A 21,501-nucleotide genomic window follows, 5' to 3' on the forward strand; every position below is an offset into this window, starting at 1 on the left:
TGCGTTTAAAGTTTTAAGCCCAATTTTGTCTAGTGTAGCGGATCGAGATGAAAAACGATATAACTTCGCTTCTACTGCAAATTTTAGAAAATTTTTGACCGACTTCAACATATATAACCCCTTAAAAACTTATCGCGCGTTCACACTATTATCAGAGAACGTATACGAACGAGATGTTAAGCTGTGGTGAAACACGCTTATAGCTACATGTGGTGAAACACGCTTATAGAAACGAGTACCCCTTCGAAAAGCGGACCAGTGTGACAATCGGCACACCATGAACCTTCTCTATATTATACGTTCTCTGCTTCTCTATATTATACGTTCTCTGGAATTTGTGTTCGACAACGCTGTCCATGTTTTTCTCTCATTCTCTTTCATATCATTTTCTCAACTTCTTGTACGCATCGTTTCCAAACAAAAAATATATTTCATTAACTAATTTGTATCGTTAATCTCCATTTTCTAACATATTTTAATTACATTATTTCTATATTTATTTGCAAATTACATACAAAAAATAAATTATGAAAAATAAATTTTCAAATATATTGTATACATTAATTCTAAAGAACGATTAATGGCACCAAAGCAAATTCATGCAACAAAATCCATTATATAAATATTAAGTTCGATATTAATTAACAAATATAATATTGTACATCTGAATATTCATATAATGACGACATACATACTTATGTATGGTCACTTTAATGAAATTCACATCCTCGTTCTACGATTTCCATTAGGGTACTTCTGAAATTCTACGTATTTCAGACGCAACACTTTAGAGCACATAGTCGCATTTGTAGGTATGTTTGTATGCAGAGCCCACAGTCGACACGTAATGGCGTATGTCTCGCTCCGATTTTGCCCGACTACTTTTGTTGCTTGCTGAATCTTGTATTATTAAGAGAAACGAATTCAGTTTGTCGTGCACCTTCGAAATTAGTATATCACTCTGCGTATTACAGTGTTGAGTTATAGTGTTCTGTTAAGTTTGTGTGAATTGTTGGATTTTGTATTTGTTATTTTGGTTTTGGTCATTATGGACGGAATACCAGATTACAAATTTAATATAAAATTAGCGAAGGCTGTGAAAAAATACCCGCTTCTGTACAACACTGATTTGAAAGAAGCCACAATAAGGGATTGCAGGGAAAGAGCTTGGATAGAAGTGGCAGACGAACTGAATTGTGATCGTAAGTACAAACAATAATCGAAATATAGATTACAATTGTTTCTTTCGTTGCTTTATTGGAAGTGTCTTTGACAGGAAAAAAAATTCGGTGAATTCGGTCGTAACGTAATGAATGAACATAATTGATATGTTTTGTTTACAATTAACACACAAATTTGACAGTGTTAACTACATCTCCCTTTTCATAATTCACGTTGTTGGTTTTGTTTATGTACATTTTTCTATTTATACTTGTCAGTCTGAATGTGAGTAATTTGTACCAAATCTTTGCTTTGAAATTTATGTGTAATAAATAAAGAATTCGATTGTGTTGAAAGATTTATAGGGTAAACTTTAATATAGTATCCCCCGATTGTCGCCGCCGGAAACTTATAGTCTTAAATTTGAAAATATATAGTTGAAAATTTCACAAACTTTATGTGACGATTTTTTGCTTATTAGTTAATTTTTAATTTATACAATGCACTTATTATACACTAACAGGGGAAACTTTAGTATACTATTCCAGGCTTTCGGTAATAAAATGGGTATCGTAGGAAAGAGGAGGTTCTCCAGATTAAGAAAAAACTTTTCATTTCCCTTACTTATAGTACATAGAGTTAATATCATAAACTTTCTTTATATTATCTTCATAAAATCTTTTTATAGGGCATTTGTTTTCAGCATTTGGGGAATTTATTTATTTTGATTCTTCTCATTCGTTTGCAGAATATCTGATATGGCAACACTTAATACTTGTCAAGCTCCAGCCCTTTTTGTTATTGTTGAAATTAAGAGATTTGTGTAAAATGTTAAATATTTATTTACAGCTATTTTCGTCATAATTTTTATAAAATAAATATGCAGAAACAATATCGTGAAGTGTAAGTGTAAAATAAGTGCATAATATTAATAAAATATTCGGTATATATTGTGAAAATTCAAGATAAAAGTTGCACTTTTTTCAACTTTAAGTGCGAATATCTCGAAAACTATCAGCTGCAGCTATATCTATATATATTCTTAATCGGGAGAACTTCCTCTTTCCAACGATACCCATTCTATTACCGAAAGCCTGGGATAGTATATTAAAGCCGACCCCACTAACACTTCACTAAATTGTTTCCACATATTTATTTTATACCAATTAAGTAAAATTTGCTTTAAATAACCATTTTAATTAATACACAATTTTGTTTATATGCACAATAACATATGTTTTTCATGTTGACAGAATTCAAGTGTTGCCATATCCAAACGAATGAAAACAAAAAAAAAAAACCTTTAAAGATAATTTTGAAATAAATTTTTCATTTAATAGAAAAAAACGTTTTAAGGCTTATAACTGTGTTTTATTGCCTTTAATAACATTAATAATGCCGATTTTAAATATTTTATCTCCAAATACATTCATAAATTAGATTCGAGAAATCTTCACCATTATTGTAGTTATCTTTAATGAAAAAACGTTTAATTTCGCGCCACTGTGACTATACGCTAAGTGTACGTTCCGTCCTCTGCGACAAATGGATTATCGGGGTCGCTATGATTCACGAGTCGGTGCTCATACCCGTAATTCGATAGGCAGTCATACACCTTCCAACAGTCGGTACAAATTATTGATCCTTGTTCCACATAACGCTGTATTATGTATGAGCACATCAGCAGACCTCATGTTTCCCAGACACACCTCCAGCCGATTATCGTCACACCCATTCTCTATCATCCCCAGGACCCAGTCACCTTCCACTCTCCACCCTAAAGCAAATGAATATAAAACAATTACGTATGATAAATAAATTTATAAATATATATAATACCTTTATTATATTTACGCTTCCCGAATTCGCTCTCGTCTATTTGAAGAATTTTACCAGGGCCACAAATTTTACCCACCGGTACCTGATGGTCACTCTGGTATAATACTACTGTTCGCGGCAGTAATTATACCAGTCACATATAGTAGCGCTGGATAAAATAGGCTCATGATAAAACTGTTCTTTCGAACTTCCGCATGTGACCAGTGCGATGTATACGCTTACATTAATTAAAATACTTGAGGCAGTGGTGTTTTAACGTCTTCGAACCAAGTACCATTGGATCTAGACAGCGCTGATCGTGTTCGGCATACACCTTTCCGGTTTCGGAAACTCCAACCTTGCTATTATCGGATATCCTAATGGTCAATGGTATCCGATGGGTAGGGCACAATTTTCTTTTCAGAATCAGGACCTGATCTTCTGCAAATGCTATACACTTTTCCCGAGTATCGAAATTTTGTATAATTTGCGAAAAATTCCACATATTTTTCAATTCCGATACTCTAAGAACATTTGTTCTTTTGACACTACGGACATAGCTTAGAACCGGGGGCAGGATAGGATACCTTTTATTCCATTCCCGTGACGAGAACATGAATAAACTGTTATATAAAAACGCAACTAACATTCTATATAAAACACAAATTTATTTTTCAAAACATCAGAGTAGGCGTTCATTTCAAGTACGTATACATATGAAAATAATCCCGTTCTGAGCTCGTACAGTAATCTAACCGTTTACATATAGCCAAATTAGATTATCAACTGTCAAATGTGTTATATTTGTTGTTGTATTACACATCTTTCTCTTGCTGTCGATCATTTTTGTTTACATTTTCATTTGACATTGCTGCTCTACGCAAAATTATCGATAAACCCAGGAATAACACCGATTCCCTCCAATCATGCTCATATTATCCATAGTATTTTGACTAGACCTACAGAATTTTTTTCTAAAATACTTTAAACAATTTGCCTCAAACATAGCCAGATAATTCAATATAATATTTTAATGGATTAAAAATCAAAACAGTAGAAAAAGGGACAAACGAATATTGCGTCATCAGGATAGCGCCCCCTACGCTAACTTCAAAGTTTCCGTTTATTTCATATGAAAAGTTAAACTTTAAAGTTAATTTATAATACGAATGTTTTTCACTTAAATTTTAGTAATAGGCTTTGTTAATAAAAAATCTATTGTAATGGTTGACCAAATGAGTCTTATTATGTCGTCGATTACTACTACTACTACTTACTCGAGTATTACTACTGTCATACATTTCCAACCAACTATCCCCAAACGTTATTTATAATATTTAGGTCTGGGAAGTAAGGTGGCCACTCTGGAACACCTACATTTTATCTTTTAACCCATTGTCGTGCTATCACAAATATTAAAAAAAAAAAAACAATTATTCTTCTCAAATAATACAAGAATTAAAAAAAAATACTAACCAATTAGGCGCCATTATTGTTTAAAGTATGTTAGAAAAAAATTGTGTAGCTCTAACCCAAATACTATGGATAATATTTGGTATCAACCAAGCAAGGCACTATCCTGATGACGCGCAGTGTATGGATATTCATAGCCTGCAAAATCTCCTTCATCCGACCATACCCATTTGACACCGAAATCGTGAGATGCTATATTAAAGTTTCCCCAATCACCGAATTACATTCAATGAAAAAATTTACCGTTTTTTTATTAATTACAAATTAACATTATTTTAATGTCTCATTAAATTTTTACCGTCATTCCAATGAATAAAATTATAAAATTTTTCTAATATGAAAAGATTTAATCTCATGTATTTAATCATATGTATGTATATTAAAATAAATTGTTTGTATGTTTTTACTATATTTTAGCGAAATTTGCGCAGAGAAAATGGAAATGTTGCCGGACTATTTTAGTGAGAAAACTAAGGCAAATCCAGACGGGCGAAACAACAAAACAATACTATTTATACAATTATATAAAATATTTAATACCATATTTGAAGAAAACATATGAACCTGGAACATTAAAGAGAACGCTCACAGAGTCGTTACAACAAATAAATGAAGAAGCAGATACGAAACATTTATCAGGAACGGAGCATGGCACTAAAGATATTGAAATGGTTGACGACTTGACTGAGAGCAGTGATGAATTAGACGAAAACAATGATGTCAGCTCCGATAACGAAGCGGGAACAGATGTCGAAAATTATTTCATGTCTATACCTCAGCATAGCGAACCAACTGAGAATATTGTGGTTACCGATGGAGTGACGAATTGCACACCATTGCAACATACTTCCAAATCCGTTATTTCGGAACAACGGGACCAAACAGAGTCCCAAGTAGAGAGCGAATGTCCCAAAAGGCTGTTTCTATTAAGTTTATTGCCAGATCTCAACGAAATGACCAACTCACAAATGCGCCGATTCAAGTGTAAAGTTCTACAATTGATAGATGGAATATTAAACGAAAACAATACCTTTAAATATTAAAAATAATTGCATAACAATTTCTTTGTCATTTGTAGATAAAATAGGTTCCTTGTTTATATGCACTTTGTATAAAAATTTTAATAGTAGGCAAATTTGTTCAAATCGACATATATATTATGTCTAGTAAAACGAAAAATAATCGATAAACTATCTTCGATCTATTCAGAAATTGTGAAACCCAGATAACCACTTAAGCAACTGTTAATGCAATTTCGAATTTCACATACATACATATGTATGTAAGTCTCAAAAAGCTAATTGTTTTCATTTATTAAATATTTGTTAGTTTTCGCTGTTTTGTAAAAACACTACTCAGTTATAGCTGCATTTATTTCACAACACAATGGATAATAAGAACCTGAACATGTTGCATGAACACAGTATGGTTAAGCTTTGGATATAAGGGACTTTATTTCGCTGTTGAATTTGTCTCCCGTTTGTAATTCTTAGCATTAACTTTTCTTTTACTCTTACTTTCTTAAAAATTTCATATTTTTTTACATATCTCGCAAATTCTCTTCACCATCATCCTTCATTTTAGCTTTTTCAACTAAAACAACATATAACTTCAGAAATCATTTCAAATAACCTGGAAATTACATATTAATTATACTATTGTGATTGCACATCTGAGTGCTCATATAGGGAACATGAAAATATTTTATTGGACAATCAAATTCCATCAGGGTATTCTGCAACTGTATGTATGTATTTCAAATATTCAGAACACATAGTCGCATTCTCAGTATATACAGTAGAAAATCTTTGGTTTGTTTACATTATTTTTCATAACACACCACGGAGGCGTACTTGGGTTGTGTGCTACGCCTTGCTACAATTGTGGTAATTAGGGTGTTGTGTTAGCATTTAATCTTCACAAAAAGTCTAATGAAAAGCACTTAAATAAATATTATATAATATATTTTCATTATTATTGTGATTATTTTAAATTATGTTGCATGTTTGTTCAATGTTATTGTAGTATTAATTGTTATTTATTGCTAGGTTAGTAATATTTTAGAGTCATATGTATTATGCGATTCAAATATTTCTTGAATCTTAAATTAAATAAAAAATTCATTACTGGGTTGGTAATACATTTGGTCCTTTAATTGTTTAAAGATTGAATATTACCAACCGTTATAGTATTTATATTAATGGTTTGTTGAGGGACATAGAACCATTTTATTGCTGCGAAAATTCGCAACCCGATGATTTGAAATACTTATTCATTAGGATCAGGACATATTTTTATTTAAAAATTTTTAACAGGGAGACGACAACACCTCATTTAAGCACACCAAGTTTTTGTGTATTTCCCCATAGATAATTATTGCCCTTATTTAGTTAATCTTTTAATTTTAGCTTAATGTCGCAGTTTACAGTATTTTTTGGATGAATAAACTGTGGATAATTCAATTTGTATTAAATTAATTTTAAATTTAAATATTTGTAAATAATTTAAGTAATTGTGTGAGTAAAGTTTAAATACATGTGGCCAAAAATAAATTACCACAGAGAATTCTTGTATGAGAGCTATATGTTATTCTCACCACTTATGAAATATTTCATCTTCATGAAATACATATTTTGCATATTATATGGCACACATTGATGTTAAAAACATCTATAAGTGAAATATAGCATAGATAAATAATTAAATAATAATAATATAATAATTTAAATAATTAAATAAATTTTATAATACAGCTATATAATAATATTTGCTATTTTGTGACAAAGGTTTTATTAAAATTAAGTACACCATATATACAGCTCTACATTTTTTCAAGATGGCGGCTATCTTACCACTGAGAATTCACCATGAATAAGGTTTTCTACTGTATGCACTGTGGTCACATTTATATGTAAACAGCTCCCACAGACTGCGCGTAATGGCGCATGTCTCACTACGATTGTGTACAACCAATTTTACTTTACGACGTCGTATCGCTTGCTGACGGTTGTACGATGTTGAGATAAACAAATTCAGTTTGACGTGTACTTTCGTGGTTACTGATGTGTTTCTTTGGAAATATTCGTGCGAATTGTTAGAATTTGAATATGTTGTTTTCTTAGCATTATGAACGCTCTACAAGATCACAAATTTAATATAAGACTAGTGAAGACTGTCAAAAAATATCCGCTTCTGTACAACACTGAATTGAAAGAATACACACGAAGGGATTGCAGAGAAAGAGCTTGGATAGATGTGGCAGAAGAGCTGAATTGTGATCGTAAGTACACACAACGGATGTAAAGACGTCGTTGCGAAGTCTGTCGTTCCGTTCGTTCGTGACAGATAAATACGTCAGGTCGTAACGTATAATGAACATGAGAATTTGACAGCTTTTTTTATACTACCTAGAGCTCTTTCACACGTGTCAATTCCTGTTGCGACAATTCTTAGTTTATAGGAAAGGGGGCGACGAAGAGAGGAGAATCGCGCCGAGTCTGCTGTGTTCGGCAACACGCTTTATGTTCTTATTCGCAACAGTTCGTTGCTACGTAACAGTGTTGCATTTGCGTACATTTTAAAATTAATGTATGCAATATATTTGAAAATTTGTATTCATAATTTATTTTTTGTATGTAATTTGCAAATAAATATAGAAATATGTATAATATAATTAAAATATGTTATAAAATATAGAATAACGATACAAATTAGTTAATTTTCTGCTTGGAAACTATGCGTACAAGAAGTTGAGAAAATGATATGAAAGAGAATGAGAGAAAAACACGAACAGAGTTGTCGTACACAAATTGCTCGTGTGAACGCAATGGGCGACAGCAAAAGAGAGTCGCCCGAGAATTTGCAACAGGAGTTGAACCGTATGAAAGTGCTCTTACTTATCGCAAATTTTAATTTCAATATATGTATGTATGTATGTAACTTTCCACAATTTATCTTGTTGGTTTTGTTTACATTTTTAATTTAAATTTATGTGTTTTTGAATTTAACAGAGCAGTTTGTACTTATACCGAATATGTAGCTAGATATTTTTGTTAAATAAAAAAATAATTAATTAGCAATAAAAAAATATTGTCACGACTTGAATTGAAATTACATACATACATATGTACATGAGATGTCTGATTAAAAGTTTCTCATCGTTCCAATGCAACATATGTTACCGTTATTAAAATATAAGCATATTTAATCTTAAATTACCTATTTACATTAATTATTCGTGTTTTTCTATGCATTTAGCAAAAGCTGTGCAAAAAAAATGGCAAAATTTCCGAACTATTTTAGTAAGAAAACTGAGACAAATCCAGATGGGCGAATCTGTGCAACAGTATTATCTATATGAGCACATTAAATATATAATACCATATTTAAAGAAATCATATGAACCGGGAACATTAAAGAGAACGCTTAAACAAGCATTACAAAACAGAAATGATGAAACTGATACGGAATATGGAACAGGATCAGAGCATAGTTCCGAAGACATTGAACTCGTTGAAGACTTGAGGGAGAGCAATAATGATCCCATTTTTCTCGAAACTTACGAACCATACGAAATGAATGATCCAAAGAGGCTTAAAATAGCAGATAGATCAGAAGACAAAGCGGGAACAGATGTTGATTATGATTTAGTTTCTATTCCACGGCGCAGTGAGTCCCTTGAGCATATTATGGTTAAAGATGAAGTGACGAATTGCACACCGATTCAATCTGCTTCCGCACCTGCGAGATATACTGAGCAAAGTGTTCAAACAGAGTTTAGTGAAAGTCCCAAAAGACAATTTGTATTAAGCTTATTGCCAGATCTCAACGAAATGACCAACTCACAAATGCGCCAATTCAAGTATAAAGTTCTACAATTAATCCATGAAATATTAAATGAAAACAATACCTAAAAAATATTAAAAATAAGAAAAATTTAATGAAATCGTATATATTGATATCTTTATCTTGAATTGAATTTCCATCCGGGTAAGTTGGTTCGCAAACAATTCTGTGAGCGCAGCATGTAAAACCAACGTACATATGTATGTATATATGAAAGTGTGAAGTTTCGAATGATGATTTTTGAACTCAATTTAACGTAGTCATACACATCAATACAAGCTGCAGAGCTAAATAGAGAAGGTACAATCTTCTATAAGATTGTACAGCTTCTGGCATACGCCGATGATATTGATATCATCGGAAGCAAAAACCGTGCCGTTTGTTCTCCTTTTTCCAGACTGAATAAGGAAGCGAAGCGTTTGGGTCTGGTGGTGAATAACGAAATGTCTCCTGTCATCAAACAAACAGTCAGCGCACTCGCGTCTTGGCTCACACGTCACTGTTGACAGTCATAACTTTGAAGTAGTAGATAATTTCGTATACCTGGGAACCACCATCAACAACACCAACAATGTCAGCCCCGAAATTCAGCGCAGAATTGCCAACAGGTGCTACTTTGGACTGAGTAGGCAATTGAAAAGTAAAGTCCCTTCTCGATGAACCAAAATCTGTCCTGATTTATGGTGCAGAAGCTTGGACGATGTCAACATCAGATGAGACGACACTGGGAGTTTTCGAGACGAAAATTTTACGTAAGATTTATGGTCCTCAGAACATTGGCAACGGCGAATACCGCAGACGATGGAACGATGTGCTGTACGAGTTATACGACGACATTGACATAGTTCAGCGAATAAAAAAACAGCGGCTCTGAAAACACGCCCATTGTATATTTATACATACAAATTATGTACACTGTAATTACTTGACATACTGTATATTAATATTTTTTGTAATTTAAGTTAAGCCAATAATATATTAGGCATGTTTTATTTGACCATCACAAGCTAATAGCTAAATCATGCACAACTAAAACGCATTTAGCTTATTTAATATATTCGCTTTAAAAATTAATTGTGTTGGCAATGCCTGCCCGGACTATCAGCTGAAATGTAATTTATTTGAAAAACAAACGATTGAATTTATAAATCAAATTTCCCTTTTATTTACCGTCTTTCTATAATATTCTGGCCTACATTATTATACTCGGGATGGTCAAAATAAATATGGATAAAGTTTTTATTTGCCATTTTGCACATCGATAGAATATAAAATTTTGGTTTGTTTACAATTTTATCTGTCAAAATGGAGTTTCTCAATATTGCCAACTACTTGTTTTTGGAAAAAACCTAGCTATTGTGAATAAAAAAAAAGCGATGAACTGGCAATGCCTCTAGTTCAATAAACAAGTTATGATAGCTTATGACATGCCAACATAATTATGTTGACTAAGTCTTCCATACAAAATAAGCTAATAGCTTAATTTACTGGTCAAATAAAACACGTCTTAAGTCTTCCATACAAAATAAGCTAATAGCTAATAGCTTATTTTGCTGGTCAAATAAAACACGCATATTATTAACAACCTAGAAATGGATATGAATTTAAGCTACGCTAGATCGGAACGTAATGGACAATACATAAATAAATTAACCAGTTTGCGAAGCTATATTCGTTTAATTCCTTCTGAATATTTCTATACACATGTCGTATATAAACACATACTCAATCTGTACTAACCAGTAACTTCACTATTAGTCGATAGATGGCGCTAAATGTTTTCAATTGTATAATCAGCTGTTCAACTCCAATATCAAAATATAATCGCATTTATTATAACATATATTTATTATAAATTGAAGACTCAAAAACCACAAGATATACTTATTGCACGTTCTATGGTGAAAGTGTGAGATGAACAAATTGTGTAAGCATCGAGAGACAAAGAATTATTGCAACAAAAAATCTAGTTATATTTAAATATTTAAAAAAATAAATTTGAAGCCTGTTGTCTTGACTATTAGTGAGTGTAAAATATACGTACATACATATGTATATTTGTAATGCATGTACCATACCTGCCCATTGAGTGGAAATATGGACTATATAAAGCAATACGTCCGTTAATAGTCTGTAATACCCGAGACAATACTATACTACGAACGAATACCAGATGTGTGTCACCATATAAAAATAGGTAATACTTCTGACAGACGGCGGCGTTAATACGGATTAACTGCTTTAATCGAGGTTAATTCGGGAGTTATCTCAGTTAACTCCGTTTGCTAACTCCCATTTAATCCTCAAAATTTTAGAGAGTTAGCATAGAGTTGCATCGTTAGCAACATTGTTAAACATGGTCGCTTTTAACCTGTTGTGAATAAAAATATGCAATACTGACAGCTGTTTTTCAATAAAATGTAAACAAAACAAGTAAGGAAAGGCTAAGTTCGGGTGCAACCGAATATTTTATACTCTCGCAATTTATTTAGAGATTTACCTATATTTTCGGTGAAGAAATACCCTTAGGCACTGAGTTCTTCATGTTTGATATCAGGGGCCTTGAAAAGTCATGGTCCGATTTTGACAATTTTTCCACAAGTGATGTCACAGCTCAAATACAGTATTTGTGTAAAGTTTTATTTCACTATCTTTATCGGTTCCTTATGTATACATTATAAAGTGAAAGAATCAGAAGGATTCAAAATTGAGTTATATGGGAAGTAGGCGTAGTTGTAAACCGATTTCATCCATTTTCCACACGTGTCATCAGGGTGCCAAGAAAATATTATATACCGAATTTCATTCGAATCTGTCGAGTAGTTCCTGAGATATGGTTTTTGACCCATAAGTGAGCGACGCCACGCCCATTTTCCATTTTGTAAAAAAATCTCAGTGCAGCTTCCTTCTGCCATTTCTTACGTAAAATTTGGTGTTTCTGACGTTTCTCGTTAGTGAGTTAACACACTTTTAGTCATTTTCAACCTAACCTTTGTATGGGAGGTGGGCGTGGTTATTATCCGATTTCTTTCATTTTTGGACTGTATAAGGAAACGGCTAAAAGAAACGACTGCAGAAAGTTGGTTTATATAGCTTTATTGGTTTGCAAGATATATACAAAAAACCTATTTGGGGGCGGGGTCACACCCACTTTTCCAAAAAAATTACATTCAAATGTGCCCCTCTCTAATGCGATCCTATGTTCCAAATTTTGTTTTCATAACTTTATTTATGGCTTAGTTATAGCTCTTTATGTGTTTTTGGTTATCGCCATTTTGTGGGCGTGGCAGTGGTCCGATTCCGCCCATTTTCGAACTTAACCTTCTTATGGTGCCAAGGAATACGTGTTCCAAGTTTCATTAAGATATCTCAATTTTTACTCAAGTTACAGCTTGCACGGACGGACAGACGGACAGACGGACGGACAGACAGACATCCGGATTTGAACTTTACTCGTCACCCTGATCACTTTGGTATATATAAACCTATATCTAACTCGTTTAGTTTTAGGACTTACAAACAACCGTTATGTGGAAAAAACTATAATACTCTCTTTAGCAACTTTTGTTGCGAGAGTATAACAAGTAAGGAAGGAGTAAGTTCGGGTGTAACCGAACATTTTATACTCTCGCAATTTATTTATTTAACTTTATTTATATTATGACCCACATATTCGTCATATATACGAGTATTGTATAAAGTCCATTAATAATAGGTTAGAAACACCGAGGTCCTCGTGTTCGATATATGGGGCCTTAAAATCCAATGGTCCGATTTCGGTTAATCGGGGTTAACTCTGCCGTCTGTCTAGGCTATAAGAAACCTAGGAGTGAGCTTTTATGCAAAATGTTTGTAAAAAATTAAATGAATGAAATGGAAAATAATACGAGAACAACGCGTATATATTTGGGCACCGCCGAAACGAAGTGCTTAATAGAAGTTTGATGCCAAGATATTGAAAAACTGCGAGAGGAATTCAAAAAATATCCACGTGTTCAAAAATATGTGCGTGCAGCTGGAAAGTGACCACAGACGTATGTATGCATATATTTAACCACGGTTGAGATGCGCACAAGCATCAACAATTTTACCAAGAAATACATATAGATATAATAAGAATACGTCCGTTCTTTTCGAATGTAACTTTATTAATGATCAAATTTACAATTCTTAAAACTAAGAGTAGATTACAATGAGCTTAAAACTAGTGTGAGAGCAAAAATGTGTATTGTTGTTGATTACAGAGAAAGTCCTTATTGGAAAGATCAGTTTGCAAGTGCGTAAATAACGAAATGAAAGGAATACTTATATTTATATTTCTGGCCTAGGCAACACTAAGTGTTGCCAGGTGCAATCTGACATTTCCATTGGAATGTTTGACATTTTTTAGCATAAAATCACTCAGAACGTTTTGTCATTTAATCGTTAATTGTTTCATTTACAGGGAATTAAAAAATTCATATCGGTCAAAAAATGGAATTAACTCGTGAACATTTTCGTGCGATCATTTTTCACAACTTTCGACGTGGATTATCGCGACAAGAGTGCATCGATGAACTAAAATCTTTGTATGGCTATGAAGCACCATCCTATAGCACTGTGAAAAACTGGTACAACGAATTCAATCGTGGCCGACGCTCGCTCAAAGACGAATTCCGTGAAGGTCGTCCAAAAACAGCCGTTGTGCCAGAAAACATCGATACCGTACGTGAACTGATAATGCAAGACCAAGTCATGTAACATACCTTCAGATAGAGGCATGCCTATGCAACACCTGGCCGTAAAAAAGGTTTGTTCTCGTTGGAACCCGCACAATTTGACAATCGCTCAAAAAAATGCCCAAAAAAAGTGCTTCGAAAATTGGTTTGAGCGCATGCAAAAGTGTATAAATCTTGATGGAGAATATTTTGAAAAACAATAAATCCATTTTCGTTGATAAATATTCCCATTTTCATTATAAGGCCAGAAATATATATAGCAGCCCTCGTATACATATGTGAGAGGATAAATAGTAGAGGTAAATAAATGCAATTATAAATGTATGTTGTTAGTAGAGGGAGCATTGGTATATGACCAATATTCCCTAAAACATTTGCGTCCTCGCAAATCATAATGTGTTTACATTTTTACTTAATATGTAAATAAATATAGTTTCTTAATTTAATAAATGTAAGTACTTATACTATTCTTGAAATGTGTATCGTCTTTTAAGTTGAGTTTTATAATATTTTGTTTTACGATTGTTTGAATCGTCGATAACATAGTTTACATTTCTAGTGTATTCAACAAGTTTTTTATAATATACTATCAGACCCAGCCGCACGTTTTTGTGTCTAAGGTATACATTAAATTAACTTGGTCCAATCTTGGCTTCGGCGACGATATTGATTACTCTTACTACTTTTAATTGCAAAGTGAGTGGTGATAGTAGAGGCAATTTTAAATAGTTTGAGATAATTGACTACATCATCCTGGTTTGTAGCTGTGTCAACTCTCCTGGACCGAAATTCTAAATTGTCGCATTAATATCATCGATGTCTTTGTTTTTTACCACCAATACAGGACATTCAATCAGTCATTTATGGTTATCATATTGAGGTTTCATGTAAGGAAAACTTCTCTTTCGAGTCAATGAAGTGACAGAAATCTGTTGGAAATGTTTTTAATCCATCGAGGCGTCAACTGCGACCCTACCATTTCCAACTGCTTCTACAATCATAATTTGATATTGTTGCAAAAACACTCATATGTTAGTTGTTCATTGGCGATTCTTTATGTGTCGCCACAAATTAAATGATTTTAGGCATGCGATTAGCCCGTCAGTCACAGTTGAAATTTTATGATGCTCGAAAATTTTTTGAAAAAATGAAGCGACTTAACGAAGGTTTCAAGACCGGAGCATCCTCATGTAGAGACCAAGGTGGTAATCTGGTAACCGATGTCCAGGGCATACTGGGATTATGGAGGGAACACTTCTCCGACCTGCTGAATGGCAGTGAGAGTACAACACCAAGAGATGGCGAACCCGATCCCACAATCGATGATGATGGAACAGATGTTCCATTACCCGACCATGAAGAAATCCGAATAGCAATTACCCGCTTGAAGAACAACAAAGCAGCGGGGGCCGATAGATTACCGGCAGAGCTATTCAAATACGGCGGCGAAGAACTGATAAGGTGCATGCATCAGCTTCTTTGTAGTATATGGTAGGAAGAAAGCATGCCTGACGATTGGAATCTCAGTGTGCTCTGCCCAATCCATAAAAAGGGAGATCCCACAATATGCGCCAATTACCGTGGGATCAGCCTCCTAAATATCGCATACAAGGTTTTATCGAGCGTACTGTGTGAAAGACTAAAGCCTACAGTCAACAAACTGATTGGACCTTATCAGTGTGGCTTTAGACCTGGAAAATCGACAACTGACCAAATATTCACCATGCGCCAAATCTTGGAGAAGACCCGTGAAAAGAGGATCGACACACACCACCTTTTTGTCGATTTTAAAGCTGCTTTCGACAGCACGAAAAGGAGCTGCCTTTATGCCGCGATGTCTGAATTTGGTATGCCCGCAAAACTAATACGGCTGTGTAAGTTGACGTTGAGCAACACCAAAAGCTCCGTCATGATTGGGAAGGACCTCTCCGAGCCGTTCGATACCAAACGAGGTTTCAGACAAGGTGACTCACTATCGTGCGACTTCTTTAATCTGATGGAAAAATTATAAGAGCTGCAGAGCTAAATAGAGAGGGTACAATCTTCTACAAGAGTGTACAGCTCCTGGCGTATGCCGATGATATTGATATCATCGGAAGCAACAACCGCGCCGTTTGTTCTGCTTTTTCCCGCATGGATAAGGAGGCGAAGCGAATGGGTCTGGAGGTGAATGAGGACAAGACGAAATATCTCCTGTCATTAAGCAAACAGTCGGCGCATTCGCGACTTGGCTCCCACGTCACTGTTGACAGTCATAACTTCGAGGTCGTAGATAATTTCGTATACCTGGGAACCAGCATCAGCAACACGAACAATGTCAGCCTCGAAATCCAGCGCAGAATAACTCTTGCCAACAGGTGCTACTTTGGACTGAGTAGGCAATTGAACAGTAAAGTCCTCTCTCGACGAACCAAAATCAAGCTCTACAAGTCGCTTATCATTCCCATCCTGCTTTACGGTGCAGAAGCTTGGACGATGTCAACATCAGATGAGACGACACTAGGAGTTTTCGAGAGGAAAATTTTGCGCAAGATTTATGGTCCTCAGAACATTGGCAACGGCGAATACCGCAGACGATGGAACGATGAGCTGTACGAGTTATACGACGACATTGACATAGTTCAGCGAATAAAAAGACAGCGGCTACGCTGGTTAGGTCATGCTGTCCGAATGGACGAAAACACTCCAGCCCTGAAAGTGTTCGATGCAGTACCAGCCGGAGGAAGCCGAGGAAGGGGAAGGCCTCCACTCCGTTTGAGGGACCAGGTGGAGAGCGACCTGGTTACACTTGGGATCTCCAACTGGCGCCGAACTGCGAAGGAGAGAGAGAGGTGGCGCACTATCGTCGATTCGGCTATAGCCGGCTAAACGGTTGCAACGCCAATCACACATACATACACAGTTGATCCAGGAATAATTGGAAGAGTCTGGCGTAAATCACCTGCTAACAGAATCCTGGCTCCACCAAAAACGTTCATAGACAATCAAGATCTTTTAAAGTCCTGTGCAGCACCTCCAGCGACTTCTTGAATATTTGGAAAATCTTCGTTATAGCGCTATTTTTGGCGATTTTGCCGACTGGTGTTTCGTTTATTTGGAATTTAGGAGTAATTTCAAGGCCTAATGTGCCGTTTGTTTGCCTACTAACAGGTGACAAGTTGTCCCTATTCCCATTAACCTTGGTGGTGAAAATGAGTAAAATCGGTTCAGGAATTACATCAGCCCTCATATACTATATATGATGATTTTCTATTGGACTTTATGTCGATTATATAGGTAAAATTGTGTGTTATCTTAATAAAAATACATCAATAAATTGTGAGAGTATAAAATGTTCGGTTGGACCCGAACTTAGCCTTTCTTATTTGTTACAAATTGTTTTGGGCTATCGACAAAACCTTATACAATTGAACAATAACAAAAATATTTTAACAAAGCAACAATGACAACCTTCAAAGTATTATTTTTTGTTTTCTCTTTTTATAATTTTCTTGTCAATTCGAATAAAATTCTCTTATTATTATCTTCCTCGCAATTTTTCCATATTTACTCACTCTCAAATCTTTTCCTGGCCTTTCACTAATATTTCAAGACAGAAATTAGCCAGATCGGTTTGTCCGTTCTCGACTTTTTGCGGGACTAACAAACAGCAATTCATTTATATACATATACTAGCTGACTCGGCGAACTTCGCCCCGCCCAATTTTTATTTGAAATAGTTAAAACGCTTTTTGAACTCTGTTCATTGCTTATTTGTCTGACCATACATATGTACATAACTTTATTTATTTCACGGATTGTATGTGATTTTTTCTTAAATTTAGAATATTGGAAGTCATAGATTCGTATAACTTTACCACAAATAATATAAACTTCAAACAACGCATTTTCATTTAATGTTTTTAGCAAGTGGCAGCTTTTGTTATGACAGCCTAAATCCATGAACATTTAAAAAGAAATATAGCGCCATCTACTGTTACATAGCGTACTTAGCGCCACCAACTGGTGGATAGCTCTTTGCTAATAATAAACAAATAATTTGCAATAAATAAATAATGCGACTATAAGGAGAGTTATAAACTATCCTATCTTTCAAGTTGGACCAAACTGCACACAGTGTTAAAAATTTCATTAAAATCGGTTCAGTAGTTTAGGAGTCCATCGAAAACAAACAATGTGACACGTGATTTTTATATATTAAAATATAGACTACCTTGTATAATTGAATCATGATATACAATCACAGACTACATTAAGTTTGTTGTCATTTGCGCTTATTTTCATTTTCATCATGGTATACATTTTTATACTCTCGCAACAAATGTTGCTAAAGAGAGTATTATAGTTTTGTTCACATAACGGTTGTTTGTAACACCCAAAACTAAACGAGTTAGATATAGGGTTATATATACCAAAGTGATCAGGGTGAAGAGTGGAGTTCAAATCCGAATGTCTGTCTGTCCGTCCGTCCATCCGTCCGTCCGTCTGTGCAAGCTGTAACTTGAGTAAAAATTAAGATATCTTGATGAAACTTGGCACACTTATTTCTTAGCACCATAGGAAGGTTGCTTTCGAAAATGAGCAAAATCGGACCACTGCCACGCCCACAAAATGGCGAAAACCGAAAACACATAAAGTGCCATAACTAAGCCATAAATAAAGCTATGGAAATGCAATTTGGTATGAAGGATCGTACTATTAAGGGGCATATCTGGATGTAATTTTTTTGGGAAAGGGGCGTGGTCCCGCCCCCTACTAAGTTTTTTGTACATATCTCGCAAACCAATAGAGCTATAGAAATCAAACTTTCTGCAGTCGTTTTTTTTAGCCACTTCCTAATACAGTCCAAGAAATCGGATCATAACCACGCCCACCTCCCATACAAAAGTTAGGTTGAAAACTACTAAAAGTGGGTTAACTCACTAACGAAAAACGTCAGAAACACTAAATTTCACATGAGAAATGGCAGATGGAAGCTGCACTCAGATTTTTTTACAAAATTGAAAATGGGCGTGGTATCGCCCACTTATGTGTCAAAAACCATATCTCAGGAACTACTCGACCGATTTCAATGAAACTTGGTTTGTAATAGTTTCTTTTAGTTGTGAAAATAGGCTAAATCTCTTCACAACCACGCCTACTTCCTATATACCAAAATTTTAAGACGATCTGAATCGTTTACTTTACAATATATAAAGTAAGTACTAGTGAAGATATCGGTGCAGAGCTTTGCACAAATACTATGTTAATAGTGTGGCAGCCCCATTCTAAAAATCGCCGAAATCGGACCATAGGTTTTTAGAGCCCCATATATCGAACACGAGGACCTCGGCGATTCTAACCTAATATTATGGTTTCCAACTTTCAATGGACTTTATACAATATGTATGACGAATATGTGGGTCAAATTGTGTATTATATAATATAAATAAAGTTAAATAAATAAATTGCGAGAGTATAAAATGTTCGGTTACACCCGAACTTAGCTCTTCCTTACTTGTTTTGTTTATTTTTTTTATTTATCAAATTGATGTTGTGATTGATAATTTTTTTGTTTTTCAGTTTTGTTTTCATTTTTATGAAAAGAAACCCTACTCAGATGTTTTGAAGAATAAATATGTGTTTTATATGGAATGTCAGTTGCGTTTTTTATACCACAGTTTATTCACGTTCTTGTCGCGAAAGAAAAATTTAAGCTAAATCGGTTCAGCCGTTCTTCAGTTATAAAGACTTGAACTAACACGACTTTATGTTATATATATGTATAGATGTATAGAAGATAAAAGATTTATAAATCCTAATTAGGCTTATTTCTAGGAATTTTCTATTACGTTCAATATTATCTAGTATTTCTTTCGGTTCATGATCTCTATTTCTGTTAAATTTCTCAATACTTTCAATTTTCTGTTTTGCGTATAATTTGCTTAACTCTTCAATAGACTCTTTAGCGAAACTCTTTATTATAAAATCAATAGATTTCATTTTTATTGTCGTATGAATTGTATTCTTATAACAAGTGAAAATTTTAAAAACTTTTTCTTCTAAATCTAAATTTTTATTTTCTTTGTCAGCTTCCATTAATCTTAAATGTTCATTTAAAGTTCCATTAAGTCGTTCTACGTCTGAGTTTCCAGTTTTTAAATATGCAGTAGTAGTATGCAATTCAATATTCTGTTCCTTTAAAAACAAACGTACTGCACTGTTTAGTATCGTACACGTGTCATTGTCAAACACGATTTTGTTCAGCAGCTAAAATTTCTATCCAATTTCTATCATTAATTCTATGAAAAGTGGCATATTTTGAAAATTTGTCGATAGTTGTAAGGTACATTGTATTTCTGTATGGAAACCAAATATCTATATGTACAATGTCATTAAAATGAGTGGGTGTTTCCGTAACTTGATAAAGAGATTTAAGTGGTATTCTATCAAACTTGGATATTTGACAAATCGAGCAATTATTTACTACATATCTATGTTATTAGATTAAATAATTTGGGATAAAAGTATTGAGTTTTCAATTCGAGGTATACTTCTTGTATGCCCCTATGATTGTTACGTAAATGCTCTTTTTCTATGATTGTTAATATTTCATTCTTATCTGTAATTTCATTTAGTTTAATGTTTGATCTGTATAGTTTTATATTGCTATTTTCAAAGAAATTTACGTACAAATACGGGTCGTATAAATTGTACATCGTTCCCTCGTCTGCGGTATTCGCAATAGATTGAAGAAGTCGCACGATAGTGGGTTACCCTGTCTGAAGCCTCGTTTGGTATCGAACGACTCGGAGAGGTCCTTCCCGATCCTGACGGAGCTTTTGGTGTTGCTCAACGTCAGTTTAGTTTTGAGGGGATACCAAATTCAGACATCGCGTAATAGAGGCAGCTCCTTTTCGTGGTGTCGAAAGCAGCTTTAAAATCGATGAAAGAGTGGTGAGTGTCGATTCTTCTCTTTTGGGTCTTTTCCAAGATTTGGCGCATGGTGAATATCTGGTCCACGGTGGATTTTCCAGGTCTAAAGCCATACTGATAAGGCCCAATCAGTTCGTTGAAGGTGAGCTTTAGTCTTTCATAGATGGCTCTGGCCATCCGTTACCAGATTACCTCCTCGGTTCCTACATGATAATGCTCCCGTCTTGAAACCTTCTGTAAATCGCCTCATCTTTTCATAAAATTTTCGAGCGTTACCCATGTCGGCCAGCTTTCCAAGCTTTTCATATTCACGCATTTCGGACTCTTTCTTGTTGGCCATACTCTAAATAAATTTGATATGTATTTTAAATTATCTTCTAACGCGCTATGCACAGTTGCATTTACTGACATACCATTTTGGTATTATGCGTTTTTACTCTCAATGTCACTATTTTCAATAATATTATATTCATATAGCTTTATCTACGATATTCTCATTATTTGAGTAAAAATACCTGCTGAGGTATCCGCAACAGTATTATCTTTTCCTTTAACACTTAGAGCCCCGCGT

General features: G+C 34.4%; 3 protein-coding genes and 1 long non-coding RNA gene across 7 annotated transcripts in view; 3 read left to right on the forward strand and 1 right to left on the reverse strand.

Annotated features, from left to right (window-relative positions):
- Positions 1 to 866: 866 nt before the first annotated feature.
- On the forward strand, positions 867 to 5,501 carry LOC105215001 (uncharacterized). Its single transcript, XM_011188732.3, has 2 exons — positions 867 to 1,202; positions 4,870 to 5,501. Exons 1-2 carry the CDS (start codon positions 1,049 to 1,051, stop codon positions 5,493 to 5,495), a joined length of 780 nt encoding a protein of 259 aa, XP_011187034.1. The 5' UTR covers positions 867 to 1,048; the 3' UTR covers positions 5,496 to 5,501.
- A 2,077-nt stretch (positions 5,502 to 7,578) lies between these two features.
- Positions 7,579 to 9,402, forward strand: LOC105215002 (uncharacterized). Its single transcript, XM_011188733.3, has 2 exons — positions 7,579 to 7,732; positions 8,710 to 9,402. The coding sequence occupies exons 1-2, from the start codon at positions 7,579 to 7,581 to the stop codon at positions 9,363 to 9,365; spliced, it is 810 nt and encodes a 269-aa protein (XP_011187035.1). The 3' UTR covers positions 9,366 to 9,402.
- Positions 9,098 to 10,939, reverse strand: LOC128922034 (uncharacterized). Its single transcript, XR_008471305.1, has 2 exons — positions 10,468 to 10,939; positions 9,098 to 10,402 (listed from the first exon to the last, which is right to left on the reverse strand). It is a non-coding gene; the product is annotated as an uncharacterized LOC128922034 (long non-coding RNA).
- A 147-nt stretch (positions 10,940 to 11,086) lies between these two features.
- The window catches only part of LOC105215005 (uncharacterized), a 33,363-nt gene continuing 22,948 nt past the window's right edge, over positions 11,087 to 21,501 (forward strand). Inside the window, exons 1-2 of one of the 4 annotated variants that reach the window (XM_054231359.1) lie at positions 11,233 to 11,494; positions 13,109 to 13,331. The gene's annotated coding sequence lies outside the window, so the exon portion shown is untranslated. The other 3 variants (XM_054231360.1, XR_008471304.1, XR_008471303.1) reach the window with 3 other exon arrangements.

The sequence above is a fragment of the Zeugodacus cucurbitae genome, chromosome 5 (genome assembly GCF_028554725.1).
Source record: "Zeugodacus cucurbitae isolate PBARC_wt_2022May chromosome 5, idZeuCucr1.2, whole genome shotgun sequence".
Taxonomy (NCBI): Eukaryota; Metazoa; Arthropoda; class Insecta; order Diptera; family Tephritidae; genus Zeugodacus; species Zeugodacus cucurbitae.